Source organism: Spea bombifrons, chromosome 3 (assembly GCF_027358695.1).
Source record: "Spea bombifrons isolate aSpeBom1 chromosome 3, aSpeBom1.2.pri, whole genome shotgun sequence".
Taxonomy (NCBI): Eukaryota; Metazoa; Chordata; class Amphibia; order Anura; family Pelobatidae; genus Spea; species Spea bombifrons.
In genome coordinates, this window is record NC_071089.1 from 44,406,406 (window position 1) to 44,424,374 (window position 17,969).

General features: G+C 39.4%; 1 protein-coding gene across 1 annotated transcript; it reads right to left on the bottom strand.

Moving 5' to 3' along the window:
* Positions 1 to 5,824: 5,824 nt before the first annotated feature.
* On the bottom strand, positions 5,825 to 11,875 carry SMIM28 (small integral membrane protein 28). Its single transcript, XM_053461049.1, has 2 exons — positions 11,740 to 11,875; positions 5,825 to 6,693 (listed from the first exon to the last, which is right to left on the bottom strand). Exons 1-2 carry the CDS (start codon positions 11,848 to 11,850, stop codon positions 6,304 to 6,306), a joined length of 501 nt encoding a protein of 166 aa, XP_053317024.1. The 5' UTR covers positions 11,851 to 11,875; the 3' UTR covers positions 5,825 to 6,303.
* Positions 11,876 to 17,969: the final 6,094 nt, after the last annotated feature.

Genomic DNA, 17,969 nt, shown 5'->3' on the forward strand with positions numbered 1-17,969 from the left:
TACCTTGTTGGCTGTGGACCCTGAACAGGGTCCAGCTAACGGCTTTCTATGAACTGTGGCAAAAGCTACAAGATTGGCATGTGGGGAAAAATTTATGAGCAGATTTTTTTTCTACTTCTAATGTAAAGACAAACCTAACACTATTGAATGAAGAAAAAAAAAACAGGTCTCTAGGTTTTGACATGCCTGGCACTTTTGACTACGGCTGGTAGTAGAATTAATGCCTGGAAAGGTTTAAAATACCAGTATTTGAAATAGAATGGGATGTCTAGTATTCAAACATATATGGATTGATGGAGTAAATTGAATTGGCCGGTTTCAAAGATGTTCCAAATACAGGGGCGTATTTGGCACCTGGGGTGGATCCTGTATGTGGCACCCCCCTACACACACACTTTAAAACTGCATAGCTTCTATCATAATATAATGGAGCAGATATTGATGGTGGTACAGCATAACTGTTATCATTATAAACTGAGGCAAACATTGACGAGGGTACAGCAGAACTGTTATTATATACTGAGGCACACATTGACGGGGGTACAGCATAAAACCTATCACTATACATAGAGCCGGACATTGACAATAATGCAGCATAACCCATATCACTATATACTAAGCCAAACATTGATGTGGTGTAGGCCTACCACTTCAGTGTCTGGCTTAGTAAATAGGGATGCATCGAAATTAAAATTCTGGACCGAAACCGAAACTTGGCAGAAACTGAAAATGACCCACCAACCTTTAATAAAAAATAAAATCCCACACTTTTATTAACACACTAAAATTGGACAAAAAATATTAAATAACAAAAAAAAATATATATATATATATAATTGATAGCAACAATCACACTCCTATCATGCCCAGGCAGCCAGTACATGCTGGAACCTGGGCATGGTAGAAGTGAGATTACGGCCTCCCTATGCCATGCTATCCCCCCCCACACCTACACATCCATGCTATCACACACACACTCATTCACAAACATTTACTCTCACTGAATGTTTTCCTACCTCTGTCACTGTCACTTTTCCCGCTACAATTCCTTTTCCCCCTCCTCTTAGTTCTTCCTCTTGGCTCTTCTTCTTCTGTCTCCTTCCGGTGCAGTGAGCGCGGAAGGCGGTGGGCGCGGCTTCAGTGTTGTGTGTCGGGATATGACATTATGCCATTGTTTCCCTGCTCAAACACGACACCATGTTTATTCCTTATGGTAAAGTTAACAAAGTCCAGCCTTCAATAGACCTTCATAGACAGAGATAGAACACATACAAAAACCTATATTCCGCAAAATTTATGGAGAACAATATTTTTTAAAACATCCATTATTTTTATCTGATCCTAGTGATAAAACGGTGAGAAGCTGTGTTGTTTTTTATGTAATTAAAATTTCAGTGTAAAAAAATAAAACAAAAGATCTGTTAAGGTTTATTTTGCTCACCTTGCTAGAAAGTACAGATAATATTTTGTTTAAGTAAAAAACTCTACTAGCCAAACAAATTATGACACTTACTAGGCATCCCTCTACTTTATTGGACACCTTAGAGCAAGATGGAGATATCCATGTTTATTCCTTTGTTATGACTTTATTAGCTTTCCTTTTAAAACAGATAGAGACCCATCCGACTGATCTACATAAAAAAAAGCAGAGGCATTTTTATTCTAGAAAATATCTTCCCAGACATTTTCATCCCATGTATAGAGGAGGAAGTAAAAGTAAGCCTTCTATGTTGTATAATTGTATAACCTATGACCTCTGCACTGATCGCCAGAGAGATAACTCAAAACAAAAGATGCACAGATACGGGTACTGTTTTTTTTCTAAATAAACACTGTAATATGTTTACTGTTTGTAACAAAATGACATTCCATTCCAAAACATTTAAATATATAAACATAAAACCACTCAAAGAATTTAAAGTTTCTATTACATAAAACCAACTTTAGTAAATGCAATTTAACTCTACAGGACGGTTTCACTGTCTTGAAAAATCTAGTAGTGTTTTGACAAATACCACTGGCCATACACCACACCAACATGGTGGGTCATCCAATAAAGTTTTAAAAGTCGGGGTTCAGATAATGCTACAAACAGTGAAGTATTCATCTTCTGATCTAGGTTGCCCCATCCCAGATAGGCTAACCTGACCACATAGTACCCTACCTAAATACAGGGGCACTATGGTAAACCAGCCAAAACCCACTAGTCAAGGAAAGTGATGTCTGAGGATCAATTTTAAAAGAAAGTGACACAATGTATGTAGGCCCTATCCCCTATTAACACTTCATCAACATACCAGTTGTGGACTGCCTTAACCCAAATGTGACACCCACATCCTAATAGTTGGTCAAGTCATGATATCATACCTCCCAACATTTGAAATGGCCAAATAGGAAAACTGTTTAAGGGAATGTCTAGAGCTGTGGCTAGGTCTAGAATTTTGAGTTTGTAAGTGTCAGTGACCTATTGATATTTATGTAATTGAGTTGAAGTACTCCAGAGCATTTCTGCCTTGTAAGTGGGTTGAGCACTGATTTCGACATCATTGCAACCATGTGATTCACCCATGGAGATCTGCTGAAGAAATGGGGCTATCCTGTATAAATTGGGACAGTTGGGAAATATGTAAATTGTCGGTTTGTAGCATAGTGCTGCAGGCCGTAACCATTCAACTAAATAGAATTTTATCTGCACAAATTAGTTAGCATATAGTCTGCTGCCATGGGTTTTTTCCTCTCTGTGACTTGTGCGTTACAATTGTTTCAAATAGCTTTTATAAGGTATTATTGTAAAGATAATGTACATTATCCATACTTAGAACCATTTTGCCTAATGCTACCTGAGTGGAGCTTAAAAATTCAAATGCATTTTTTTCCTCAGTTAACAATTTAAATTCATGGTATAAATGGTAAATTCATAATTGGTAGCGAAGACTAAACAGGCAATGGCATTTACTTCTATGGTGCAACCATCTGCTACCCTTTTAAATTGTATTTAGTCAATAAAGTCATTATAAGTGTAGTTACAGGGATCATTTATTATATCATTATAAACACTTAAAAAAGGGGGATGGATAGAAAAGATAGGGGAGATGAGCTGTAACAGACGGCAGAGGGGATGCTAAGACTGGCCCCGCTTTGGTCACCGCATGCGTGATAGTATAGGCATTGTGTGTGTCTCTTTAGTAGTGGACATGTCTCTACAAGTGACTATGAGTCCACTGTAAGCGGTGTTGGTCACAATGTCTTGTGTGAAGTCACACATCCTGATATACAGTACTTACTAGTCATTTTTTCTGTGTCATTCTATATGTTTCAAATGCTCTGCTGCTAAATTAAGGCAGAGTAGGTGTCTAGTTTTTTGGTGGTTGTGTATCCACAAATATAGCCAGGCCACAAAAAGCTCCAAAACAGTTGTAAATTTTGAGAGACGAATGCTTTGCTTTATGTACTATAAGTAACCATCAGTAACAAATTCCTCAATTTCTTAGTTTCAATTGAGTTTTCAGAGCTTTGTGTCTAAGGTCTTCATAAAGAAACAGTATACTTTCTCCAAACATAAATGAGTGTCATTTTCTGGCTTCTGAAAATAAAGTTCTTTTAATTGTTCATTTTTTAATCCACACTATTACATCTCTAGGGTCCTGCAAGGTGCTGTATTAATGCTCTTCATGTGGAAAGGCGTACATTCTCTAGCCAGGGAAAGCCAGGGGTACATTCCCTTCTTGTTTCTGCTATAGCAAATACCAGTAGTCAGTAACTTAAAAAAGAATATCCTGTGTTGTCTCAAACACAAGCACACTCCATGATTTTTTTAGAATGCGATTGCTGACATAGAACTATTGTGCAAGTACTCCATGCATTGTAAAGTGTTCCGTTGTGTCCTTTTTATACACCAAATCAACTTCTACACATTATCATTGCTGGCACCCTCTTGGTCCAGGTGCCCCAGGTGATAACATTTATAGAACAGAGCTGGACCACAATTCCAAAGAAAGCTCTAGGTCACCACTATAGGAACCACGCTTGATCATAAGCAGGATGGCACAGAAGTAAGAGTGGAGGCAGGGTACAAGAAGGATGGCCAAGCTGGAAACAGGAGAGGCAGGATGCTGGACATTTGGATAGGACTGTTGGAACAATGCTGGAGTCAGGAACTCTAGAACTGGAAGGGTTTATGAAGATCTAATCGATTGTCCAGTGGAAACAGCTAATGAAGCAGGTGAGAGCAAAAGCCATCCTATAAGTAGGCTGAATGCTGGAGGATAGCTGGAAGGGAAAAGTCAGCACACCAGCCTCCTGGTGGCTACAGGGAAACGGTACAGCACAGAGCACTGATTAAAATTCCAGTGTAACCATGACACATGCAGCTGCCTTTCTTGCCTGGCACTAAGACAGGCCCTTGAAGTAGTTGTCCAGTATATATACTCAGCCTGTCTGGGTCAGTGTCTTTGGGGACACCCCCTTAGCTGCAGGTTTGTCAGGTTTTTATGGTATGACCCTGCTCTGTAGGGTGTGGAATTGAATTGCTATAATCTCTTTAGACAAAATGATGGTGTATTGGGTCTAGAGACTCCACTCTAAATATGACACTTACTGTTACGCCAAAATTTCATGCTTTAATATCTCACTGTGGGGGTTAATGTGTCCTTGCACTAGCATCTAGGCTGCTCACATATCTGTGTATTCAGGTCTGTATGTCGGAAGGCTCACCAGCGTGATTTTGGAAAAGTCTAACAAAACAAGTCCTTGGAATTTCATCTTAGTGGCCTAATTCATTTTGTTCTTCAGGCTTAGGAGACTCATCCTGTCCCTTTTGAGTGTTACTATGAAATTATTTCAATAATTTTTTATTGTGCTTTCCATGTCTGCTCCTCCCTGTGGCTTCAGGTTCAGGTTTGTAATGGTGTAATACAGGCAATAACATGCCATTCCCTACCTCTCTCCAAATAAATTATAGCAGGTTTTCCACACAAACTCATGTCCCATGAACAACTTCATCAGTACAAAAAAACAATGATTCAGTTATGGAACTAAGTTGTGGATGGGTCCTCCTTATCTCTGCGGGGTCTAGGAATTATGGATGCTAGACAAACTGAGAGTACCAAGGTAATGTATTTTACCACCTAGGACTCCTTAATTGACTTACCCTGATTCTTGCATTGCGAGTTACGTTTTAAAAAAAGGTAAATTCTCAATTATAGCTTTTAGCTCAACTAACTTAATTTATTAAAACATCCATACCTAGTGTTTTTCAGATTTGCAATCAATATTTTTTTTTTTTTTGGGGGGGGGCAAGATTGGTTTAAAAGTATAAGGACTATATTACCAAAGGAAAGCTGTGGTAAAATAAGCAAATCCATTTCCTGTCAAGCAGTATTCTTGGTTCTATTCTGTCCCCACTCCAATAATGACAGACTGAACCAAAAGGAATAAATGGCTTAACAATAGGGGAGCAATAATCATACAGATCCTAAAAGTGGTTAGGATGGTTGCTTTGGCGGGATTCCTTCTGCTGATGCTTATATGACTAAAGAAGGAGGTGTGCTTATGACAAGTGGTGGGGTCAAAAGCAGGAAGAACTTGGGCAGGAATGGTAAATTGGGCATGATTAAATGCAATCTCGTGTGTATCTTTTTTATTTTAATATTGAAACGTCATTATTTAGGTTGATTTAGTGAATTGAAGTAACTTATTATATTACTTCAGAAAGTAAGACATCTTCCTTAAATCAGGCCTCAATTTCACTAAACAACAATGAACTTAAAAGAAGGCAGCTCCAATAATGTCTCAGTATCTTATATGTTTAATAAAAGTAAAATCATTTACTTTTATCTGTCTTTTATTTTGGTTATAGCTGGAGTCACAATTATTATTTTTATATAGTTCCAGTTGATTATTTAGGTTCATTAAGTGTCTCTGACCTGAGGGATTGTTAATTAACTATATACCAATACTCTATCTCATATTTATTAACAAAAAAATAGACGTAGAAATTAAAGTTGGCATAATAGTCTTTGTATTAAGTAGAAAATCGGCACAGTTGTTTAACACCAAAAATTATACTTGCAGAAAAGCAAACCAGCAGGGTTTAAAAGATAAATATTGCTTACTGCAAAAGGTGCTGCTGCATTTGCTAGACCACACTTGTGCTGCTTTAAACATTTTTAAGTTTGTACAATCTAAGAAAAAAAGTTATAAGAAGCCCTTTAAAAGTTCTGAAGCTGCTAAACCAAAAGTTGTCCATGGACTTCCAGTTCCAGCTGAAGCCCAGCGCGAAGGCTACATTCTGTGGTCACAACATTAGTTACTTGATCTGCGTGGTCTCTCTTCATAGGGAGGCACAGGGTCTGGGCAGATACTAATGCAAGAGTCACTTGATGTCTTTAGAATTGCTTCTTCATAAGGTGGAGGTAAGCATATTGTTAAAAAAGAGGCATCGGGCACCAATGTACAGTAATGAAAAGGCTCTATGCTCCAAGGCAAGGTCGGAAAGAAATCCATTTCTCTGTCAGGAGCATTGTCCTGGAGGCCTATGGCAAAGATTTGTCTCTGTGGAATCTTACGTCTGCATCTCCGATACAAGAACAGGACAAAGAACCCTACTACAAGCAGAGCAGTTGTCGGTAGTATGATACACAGAAAGGGCTGTAGGTCTTCTTTGGTAGAATTGATTTCATTCGGATGCTTGCTCTGCAAACAAATGAAAGGACAAAAAAATCAACCTGACAAATCTTTACAGAAGTAATCCTTGCAAATTGCGCATAGCGTTTACGTGTAAAGCATTAAAAAACAAGAATAGCTATAATTTAGTTCATATAGATAGGTCAATTAAGGTCATAGGGTTCTCCTTTGTTGTCCTGTTCTTTGCATGTTCTATGCAAGGGCAGCTCACTCTATTACATGACTGATGATTTAAGGAAATCAGAAGATATCGTGGCACCTTCACGTTATGTGCTTGCTGTTGTGACACCATAAGGCATTGCACTCATGGAGCGTCTCATCTTTTGCTCCTTTTCAGTGTGCACATTGCCTAATTAAGTCACTTTGCATATTAGGCTCCATGTAGTCTCAAGTAATAGGGAATTCTCCTGGATAGTAGAAAGATATGGCATAACCCCCATCATATGTACTGCCCTGGCAAATTTGGCACTGTGGGTGACTATGTATTCATGTAAAAAAAAAAAAAAAGCTTAAAGGTTAACCTTATAGAAGGTAAGGAGGAGAACCTAGAGACAGTTTGGGTAACTTTAGAAATTCGTAACAAAGTTATTTTTTGCATTGGTGTGATATATAGAACCTCTGGAGATGCAGAGGAGCTCAACCATCTGCTAGTTGAAGAAATGATTAAAATGAAAGGTGTGCTTATCGTTATGGGGACTTTAATCTCCCTGATGTAGAATGGAAAAAAACAAACAAGGACTGTATCTTACGCAATTGGTAGAGGAGCCAACAAGGAGGGAGGCTATGTTGGATTTAGTATTTACAAATGGAGACTTGATTTTCAATGTCACTGTAGGAGAGTGTTTAGGCTCCAATGATCAAGATTGTGATTAAGGGCAGAGGATGTGTGGCACTGCACTAAAACTGACATAAATATTTTGACGGAGAAGAAACTAACTTTTAGGAACTATAAACAAACTCAAAATGAGGAAAAACAGAGCAAATATAAAATCAAGTTTAGGAGTGAAAGCGCTTTATTAGATGCACCAACTCAAACACAAAAAAATTTAAAAAATCCCAAGGCAGCATATAGAATTTGGGACACTGTTCTGTCAGTGACAACGGAAGAGAGGGGCGTAGGAGTAATTATGTCTGATGACTTAAAGGTAAGCATGCAATGCAATAAAGCTTATTTGAAAGGAGGAGCAATGTTAAAACAAGAGGCCATAGTCTAAAACTAGAGGGTCAGAGGCTTAGATGTAGTGTAAATAAGTTTTAATTTGCATTTTATTAATATATACATCAACCATGGGTTTTAATATGGAGTTGGCCCCACTTTCGGTACATTGCTCTGATATTTGGCTTGTGCGCTGCTGCTTCGCCATGGAAACTCATTTAATGAAGCTCCTGACGCACAGATGCAGATGCAGTTCGGAACTATATAGTCAGTGGTGCTACAGAAGACTGGGGATTTGTACATGCTGCATGCTCGCCCTGCTCTGTGAGTGTGCATGGTCTACTGCTTGTTACTCCTAGATGCTTTCACTTTGCAATAATAGCTCCTACAGTGGACCAGGGCAGATCTAGTGAGGCAGAAATGTTATAAACTGAGTTGTGGCAAAGGTGGCATCCTATGACAGTGCCACATTTAAAGCCACTGAGCTCTTTTGTATGACCCATACTACTGCCAAAGCGCTTGATATTCTACACCTGTTAGCAATGGGTTTGGCTGAAACTAAATCTAAATTCAATAATTGGATGGCGTTGTCCACATACCTTTGGTCATATAGCGTAGCAGCCTTACATGAGCAAGGTCAGGTAAAGGGAAAGCAGGTTGCCCCTAAATGATAATGGGTAGTCAACCTGGCATAACTGCTGAAAACAAGCCTAGCCCCCCCTCTCCTTTTCATGATCCGGCAAGCTAGTCTGTACAGACCAATGTCATTGATGGAATTACAGCACTCTTCGCTAGGGGTAACACTAGGGACAAATGCATTGCAAGACTGTCTCAAATATAGGTGCTTGTTTGGAAGCCTAGCAGTGATGGAAGACAGTAAGCAGCTGCATGGATGTAAACAAGTATTGCTTCTCTTGTAATAATATTTGCTTAATATCCGCTTCAGTGTTATAAAATATAAAATTGGGTGCTACTGCACATTCAACACTACACTTTGCACAGCACCATTCTCAAGGCTTCACTTTGCACAGCACAATTCTCAAGGCTGTATATAGCAATTAGTATATAATTTTTTTGTAATGTAACATTTATCAGTGGGGCTGCCTATCTGCATACTAAGCTGATGGGCAATTTACCAGAAATATTGTATGTTCAATTCTATATGTGAAACTTATGTTTAGTTACACTTAAACCTGAGGCTCCGCTCTGGGGAAATCAATATAGCTATATAGAGGAATCAGAATACTGCTGATGGTCTGTGACAGGTCAGCAGCTTCTCTAAGTGTAACATGGGGGAAAGGAATCAGATCTTAAATGAAGGGATCAGTTCTTGTGACATCACCTGTACATCCTCATTGTAACATCTCATTGCCCTAAAAAGATATAATTAAACCTTAAACCTCCAGACAGCAAATGGATTTATATACAATTTTTACAGGAAAAATGGGCTCATGACCTTTTTTTATAGACTACAACTAAATACTTTAATCTAGAATGATGATGGTAATAACGATAGGAGTTGTAGACATAAAAAGCCATTGCACCAAGGGTGACAAAAGTATCGTAAACTTGTGGACATGTATTTTTTAAATATGTTGATTATTTAGTATAATTACAGAATATAAACCCCTCTTTACGTATCTGCATCCCACAATCTTATGTGTACGTTCACCTACATGGACTGCAAGTGCAATCCACATGTATGTACCATTACCATTTTACTATTTGACAGGGAGTCTTTTAGGTTGACTTTATCTAGTTATCTATGAGTAGCTTAACCTTTTTTGCAAAATATAGCTTTCCCTAGGAAGATTTTATGCCGTTTATAGGGTTTTCTTATAATCTAACTATCGATACGATATGGAAATTGGCCTTACTTCTGGCCATCAAATGGTTAAAAGATTAGATGCTCCTTGCCCATTTCTCCCATCAGTCTTAAATTTGCTGCATCTCTGGGAAAATGAAAACATCATCCATACATTGCTTCTAGCTTTGCTATTGGCCCTAAACTATATTTTTTTCCTGAGATGGCCAGATGTTCATTGATTCATGCAACAAGGTATTGTTTCTCATTTGATATATCCAATAGAAAGATAATGTTGAAGAAAATAAATAGAAATTAGTTATAATTTATGATTTATAATGACTTGACTAAAGAAAAAAATATGCAAATAAGTTTATATAACCTCATTTAGATAATTACTTGCTGCAGGCAACCAAAAGTGTAATTAACTGAACATAAAAACCAGTATTGGGATAAAGCAAATTTAAAATTATGAACTAAAATCTTTCTTTGGGTGATGTCGTGAAGTCTCTTGATCTGAATTAGAGAATATATTAGCAAATCTGGCTTTGCATTTGGGAATACCTGGTCTATATCTATTCTCCATCTCTCAATCCACATCACTGTCCCCTTAATTATTTAAATAATGACCACACCTGGTCACTGATATTGAATATAAACTCATACTCATTAGATAGCTGTGCATAGTTTATTAGGCTATTATTTATTATGGCATTGACTGATTATTCATTTGCATGGTTAATATGAAAAATGTCACAAATACTAAAATTTGGCTTGTTTGTTTTTAAGAGATTGCTCACTGCAATACTTAGATGCTAAATGCAGGGAATGAATACAAACAACAGGGAAGAATAAAAACATTGTTGTTCTAGGTGGTTTAACAAATATTTCCTTTAATCAAAAACTTGAGAATTCTCAGGCTTTGATCCCAGTCTCAGGGTGAATTATTATGATCACACAGCTTGAAGCTGACTAATTTAAATACTACTATTATTTCATTCCACCCAAACATCCTCGCAGGTTTTATTTTATGTGTATTTTTGTAAATCACGGCTGCAATCCCTTGTTTACTCCAGAATATCCTTGCCTCTTTGGTACTGCTGTTAGTGTGCCATTATAATAGAATCCTTGTGACTGGCTGGTAAACGGTTAATTTTCAAAAGCTTCTTAAGGTCAGCTCACGGAGAAAGTTCCCCCCTATACCAATGGTTCACATAAAAAATATACAAGATTAATTTCCCATATGTTTGTTTTGTTCAAGGGAAAATCTGTTCACATTTAAAGTTATGTTTATGTATCATCAAGCTGCCATGCATGTCAATCATTTGTTGTATGCGTAATTATTCAGTATAACATAAAATACAAAATAGTTTTTCTAATATTTAATGATTTAATCTAAACTACATTATATAAACCACCACAATACTGACAACCTTTTCATTCTAGCTGTATCACATTGGAAAGATACATAACACATAATTCCAGTTGTCTCATTATAACCTTGTTTAATAGATCCCTGGTGCTCATATCTGTTATCTGAATTAAATGAAAATAGCATGTCTAATGCAAAGCGATAGAAATGCAGCAATAAGTAGGAACATTCTAATGGTTGCTATAGCGATTGCACCGCTTTTACCACTTTGTAAGAAACAACGATAATATAAAACCCCATTGTATCTGCCACAAAGCACTGTAGATAGTCAAAGGGTAAATAATGTATCAAGATAAATAATTATAACCCTTGTAAAGGGTAAAGTACAGGGTATGCTGAAAAAAGCAGCAGGATTTGAGTTGGAAAATATATCATGTGTAATCGAACCATTTGTTTTGTTTTCATTCCCAAGTAGTGTGAAAAACAAAACAAGTTAACAGCTGAATTAATCATTTACGTGATGTAGCTGAGTATATAGGATGATGTGTTGTATATGATATAACACTAAGTGGCAGCCCCTATACAGATGCTAGAATTCAAGCAAGAATTCCAGTTATTAGAAAGCTTTAAATAACACGGCTTACTCCGGTTGACAAAATCAAGCCTAAAGTAAGTTATGTAAATACAAAACATGAATAAAAAAATGATAGAAACTGGACCTACCTGCAGCTTTGTGTCTGCAAGTGGTAGTTCTGGCTCACTAGTCATCCAGTCATAGGTGCCCCTACCAGCATGGCCAAATTTACTCCAGCTGCTGCCTAGAAGCCTCCTCATGTTTCCAAGTGGTGCTGCTGTTGCCTATATCCCACACACAACAAGGTAGAGAATTTCCCACAATTCCCTCATTCGCCTGCCTTAACACAGATGGAGGCCTGTGAGCTAATGATCATTGGTATAACTTCTCTCGTGTTATTAACAACAGTGGAAAAAAGCGTGGCTAGGCTACTCTATCAACCTAAGTCAATCTCTCTGGATTTGTTACGGTGGCCTACATTACCAGAAAAGCTGGCATCAGGTATCAGAAAAAGGGCAGGGCTATGATTGGATAGCTCCCTGCATTAGGATTATTAAAGGAGAATTTGCCAGCACATGGTCTGATTCTGAGTAGATGACCTTCTAAATTTAGATCCTGTAGTAAAAAAAAAGAGAAAGAAAAAAAGCAAGCAGAGAAAAAGCAACAACCGAAACAAAATAAATGCAAATTCTGTATAAGGTTACAGTTGTGTGAAGATCAGATGTAAACTGTATGGTGTTGTTTAGAGACGAGCAAGAAGGTCAGAGGCAGCAAGGGCAGTCTTAAGTAGCATGCTGAATTATTTAGAACCATTAGCATTTAGATGTTAATGATAAATCTGTGAAATGCTTTTAGCCTATAAGAGGTTCTCGTTATTTGGAAGATATGATTACGCTCAGACTGCAGAATTTAGAGTCACTCAGTATTTGTGCAAACCACAGTGTCCCTAAAGAGCATTGTTTTACCCCTTATGTGCCAGAAAGACATTTTCCCCTTGCCTTTGAAAACTAAGGATGACTCTGAGCTCTTATATGGCATTAGCTATATTGCAATGATTTCATATGGATGGATAATCTGCTGTGGAGCAGAAAATAGATGTACGATAGAATGGAAACTCATTTTCTCAGTTTTATGAATTATTTGTTGTGATGCGATTCTTTATAAAGAAAACTATCAAATGTAAAATCAATGTTTCTCAGTTTTAATTTTAAAAGCATCAATTATTTATAAATACATAGGTCAGATAGCTTATTGCTATTTTCTACAGTTCATACTTATATTCAGGGGCGTAGCAAGAAACTACAGGGGCCTGGTGCAAAAAATGCCCCACAGTGCCACCTTTGCCCCAAACAGCTTATCAGTACCATCTCTGTCCCCAAACAGCTTATCAGTGCCATCTGTGTCCCCATACAGCTTGTCAATGCCCCCCAACAACTTGCCTGTGCCACTTTTGCCACCAAACAGTTTGTCAGTGCCCCCAAACTGGCCTGTTCCATTCATGTCCCCAAACAGCTTATAGGTGCTCACAAACAGCCTGTCTGTGCTATCGTTGTTCCCAAATAGTCTATCTGTGCCACCTTTGCCCCAAAACAGCTTGTCTGTGCTATATCCATCCCTAAACAGCTTGCCAGTGCCCACAAACAGCTTGTCTGTACCATTTTGCCAACAACCAGCAAATTAGTGCTCCTCAACAGCCTGCCTGTGCCATCATTACCCCCAAACAACCTGCATGTCCCTGAACAGCTTGTCAGTGCACCTAAAAAGCATCCCTGTGCAATATTTGCCCCCAAACAGCCTGACTGTCCCTGAACAGCTTGTCAGTGCACCTAAAAAGCATCCCTGTGCAATATTTGCCCCCAAACAGCCTGACTGTGCCATCTTTCCCAAATCAAGGCTGTGCTCGAAAGGGGGCAATGGGAGCAATTTCTTCTCTTGGGCTGCTCTTATTAGAGGATCTGAGGCCACTACCATAAACATTCTTTTTTGTTTCTTTTTACTTGAGGTTCTAAATATACCCACCTGGTTGTCTAGACTGACTGGACATTACACCACTTGTAAATACATCCCATTAGAGAATCTGACTCAATAATGCATGTGAATATATATATGATACAATATAATGCAATATAGCTATCACTAAATTGCATATGACGGCTAGATCTCCTGTTTTAATAAAGGGGAGAAATTAGTTATGCAAAGAATAATCATGCTGTACTCAACAACAGTAAAATTGAGATAGACGCGCCAATAATATATGCATAAGGGGCTTCTACAGAGGTTTCTGCAGGGCTCCTAAATATGATCGTGCCCACCGCTCTTGGGCAACCTCTGCCATCCCTTGTCCATCCATTTAAAACTGCTAGGTAATACCCGCAGGTAGCAGAATTCTTGCATGCTGATCAGTTTGCACACAGCAAGTAAGTGGTATGGGCAGGGGCACAAACAGGCTGTTTGGGGGCAAAGAAGGCACAGATAGGCTGTTTGGGGCAAAGACGGCACAGACAAGATGAGGGGACTGACAAGTTGTTTGGGGACAAAATGGCACAGGGAAGCTGTTTTGGGGCACTGGCCAGCTCATTTTGGACAAAGATGGTACAGGCAAGCTGTTTAAGTTAAAGATGGCACTAACAAGCTATTTGGGGGCAATAATGGCACATATGACTCATATAGGGGGTCCCAAGGGCAAATTTCACACCAGAAAATTTAGTATCTATGGAAATTACATATGTGCTGTACATATAAGCTCAGGACTGAACTAAAATACATTTCAAACATTTTCAGCTATTGTCAGGGGTAACCAACAGGTAGCTCCTATTACACGTAATGTCCATTACTAATGAAGGGTAGGATCAGTAATACAGCTGACCAGTGAATGTAACTACAGTAGAGTTTGGAACTTACCGGGCAGCATAATAATTGTGAGTTATTTTAATTTAGTTTCCAGGTGAAGGAAACTGCATTTGGTCATGCTTACTTCCACCTGCGTTCTCCCTGCCATCTACCTCTTTACAGTGAAACTGTGGCTAGCTGCACCTATATGGACCTAGATGGAGCTGGAGGCGTTCCTAAGTGTGAGCCTTAGTGAGCAGAATACTATTGAAATTTTTTGATTTTGTATGGACCCAAAGGTATTTTACACCTTGCAAATTGGTGCATGCATTCTTTTGTCTCATTTTCCTTCTCCCCATTGCTGCCTCTACTGAATCCATCCAGGAAGTCTAACAAGGTAGTGTACTTAAGTATACTTTCCATGCATGCAACATAGCACGGAACTGTTGTTCAAATAGCATACACGCAATTGGCTGAAGCTGAGTTTCCATCGACTTTAAAGTGAGTGCTACATACACAAAAAGCATAAGTAACGTTCCTGCTTTCTGTAGAGACGGCCGGGAGGAGGAGGAGGAGAAAAATTAGACAAAAGGAAATAACAAAATAATGTGTGCACTGATTTACCTGGCGTAAAATGCAAAATCTGAACATTTTGTACCCAACCTATTTTTTCTTGTTACCCACAATGTATGAAACATTTCATCCCTCATACTTTTTGTACAGAATATTGCAAGGAGATAAATGACCAGACATTCAATAGATTGCTGTGTATACTTTCAGTACGCAAATTATTTTTCCATTGCATCCATTTAGTTCTTCTCACACTAAATAATTCATATCCTGTGGGCAGCTGTGTTCAGATGAGAACCCTAGAGACCAAAGACTATTAGACTGCACAACAGACTGTGGCATCAGATTAAAAAGAAAAAAAAAAGCTTACACAGAAAAATGCTATTGCTTTTAAAGGGGCACTCTAGTCATCATATGTATTTTTATGTGTTTGATAGCTGAGAGGCCCCTTTAAATTTATATAGTGTCCACCTTGCAAATGCGTGGGGGAGATTTGGCAGAATCCCCCCATATGAATTTACCCCTTTGTCAGTCCTCTGGCACATGATATACTAACTGCCACTCTAGTGCTGGCTCATTAAACAGTCCAGGTGGAGGTCTAACAAGACCTCCATGATCATGAGCAGAAAGCACTCAAATTCATTTTAAGCAGCCAATTGTGTTGTGAAATGTGGGACCATAGAGGAGGTGGGAAGCTGCAGCGGCAGAGTCTTCTCCGTGAGATGTACATACTTTTTTTCTTTAACTTTGTATAATGTATATGAGAGTACTTACAAAGTTCCTCCATATGCATTGATTTTTGTTTTGTGGGACACTAAAGTGTCCCTTTAGGCAAACATAAATTGCTCTGTTTAGTAAAGAGAGTTTGCAGGACAGAATATTTCAACTCCCTGATTTGATTATGCAATATTAAGAGCAAACCTCAGTTGGCCCTCTTTAGTGAATAGAACTAAGAGTCTTAATTTCCATGACACCCATCCACAAAAATAGCAGGGTATGAATTTCTCTGGTATAGCATTTTGACGCATAAATAAAGGGCTAAGTTAATCGGTATATTATAATTATGTTAATCCAGGCATAAAATAATGTCGCCATGCGGCCGTCCCATCACCAAGGCCAGGGCCGTGCCAAGGTGGCAGGGAGAGGAGGAGAGAAAGGGGCGCCAAGTGGTCGCATATGAAAAAGTTTTTAGCAACCGCTCAGCCCCCTTTGTCTCCTCTGCTCCCCACCGCTGCCCTGACTGAATTGTGTAAATGACAGAATGAATGAGTGACTGACTGTATAAGTGTTTTGTGTGTATCATTTCCACAGTTATTTTGAAATCATATCTCAATCATAGTCCTTACTTCAAAGAGATAAGTACATATTATGTAGTTAAAAATGCATGTTTAACACACACACACACACACACACACACACACATATATATATATATATATATATATATATATACACACACTTCATAGTGTGTCCCTGAATGGCAGAAATGGGGTCACCCTATTAGCAAAGCTTCTTGAAGTCTAAATTAAACTTCTTTAAAGGGAGTAGAACGAAGATCTCCACATACTCCCTTCCAGGCACTCGCTCAGCCGCTGGGGAGTGATGCTGCCGACATCTTCTCCCTGGTGTTCCTGCTCTGCTCTGATAACCACAGTCCCATTCACTACCGCAGTCTCTGAGATACATTCACTGTAATAGGGAGCCAGTCTACCTCTGCAATCACTGCGAGGATCACCTCCACCGGAGGGTTGTTGCCGTCAAGCCTCCCTATATGCTTCCGATGAGTCTTGCAACTCTGCATAGCTTACCATCATTCCCTTTCCTGGAAAGATCCCGGTGGTGGTTTGGAATGTCTCTCAGACTAGGAAGCAATCCACTGCTGCCACCAATGTGACAGGACGCACTGTACCCCAACTGGGTACTCCTGCCAAACGTTTATTCCTGCTGCTGGGACACCAGCATTGAAGAGAGAAGTGTAATGCCGCTGTACTGGAGCTGCGTTGTCACTGTGGCTAGACGAAGCTTAGGAGGATGTTAGGGTCCAAAAAACGACTTGATCCAACCTTGGGACCCTGAGCGATAGCGGTGGAAACGTCCCTGGCAATAGTCTGCATGGTAGCCGAGCCAGAGTTCCATAGCCGGGCCTAAAGATTGGTAAAATCAGGGTTCCCAAATGAGCTTCACCATCAGCATAGCGTAACCCCAAAAGAGGGACGTGGTGGGACAACATGTGTCCATAGCGATGCAGTTCTAATCATCAGCAGCATCTCCGAGGTTCCTAACTGTGGCACAGTTCCATGGATTTGTGGCTAGGTCCCATTCAGGCATATGGAGCGTTTCTGGCCATGTAAAGCCCCCATAGCCTGCTAGTTCACAGGAATCTGGTTAGGGCAGACCAGATGGGGTTTCCTGTTTACCCTGTGTCCCCCAATGAGCACTGAGTGACTAAGACCAAAGAGGGGGCTGGGCAGGCAGGCAGGCAAAGAGTCTCCTCAGAAATCCAGTATCCAGTATTCCCCTCCCAAACTCAAATCTACCCCCATGCATCCTCAGCCTTAGGGGTTACGGTGACAATGCCCTTTAACAATCTTCTCCCTAAATGTGCAATTGACTGTCCACTATCCCATCTACTTTGACAAGCCTAAACTTTTGTCTTCACAAAAAAACTCCTGACAGGGGAAATGGCATATGATGCCCAAGCCTGGGGTGGGCAAGCTGCTGAAAAAGGCACTCCTGACAGCCACTCCCAGCTGTCCAGAACATCACTGAGACCAAACCTCCCTACTCATTCCTGGCATTAGGCCCTGCAAGAACCCCAGAAGCATTGCCTCTTCTGCTTCCATCAATTGAAGATAAGGAAAGCATAAAGGATAATTGAATGTAATCCCTTTTTGGATTCAATTTCATCCTCCACCTTCATGCTACAGTAATCTCCCTACCCAAAGAAGGAGCACAGAGTTGGGCAGAAGTATTGTCTACA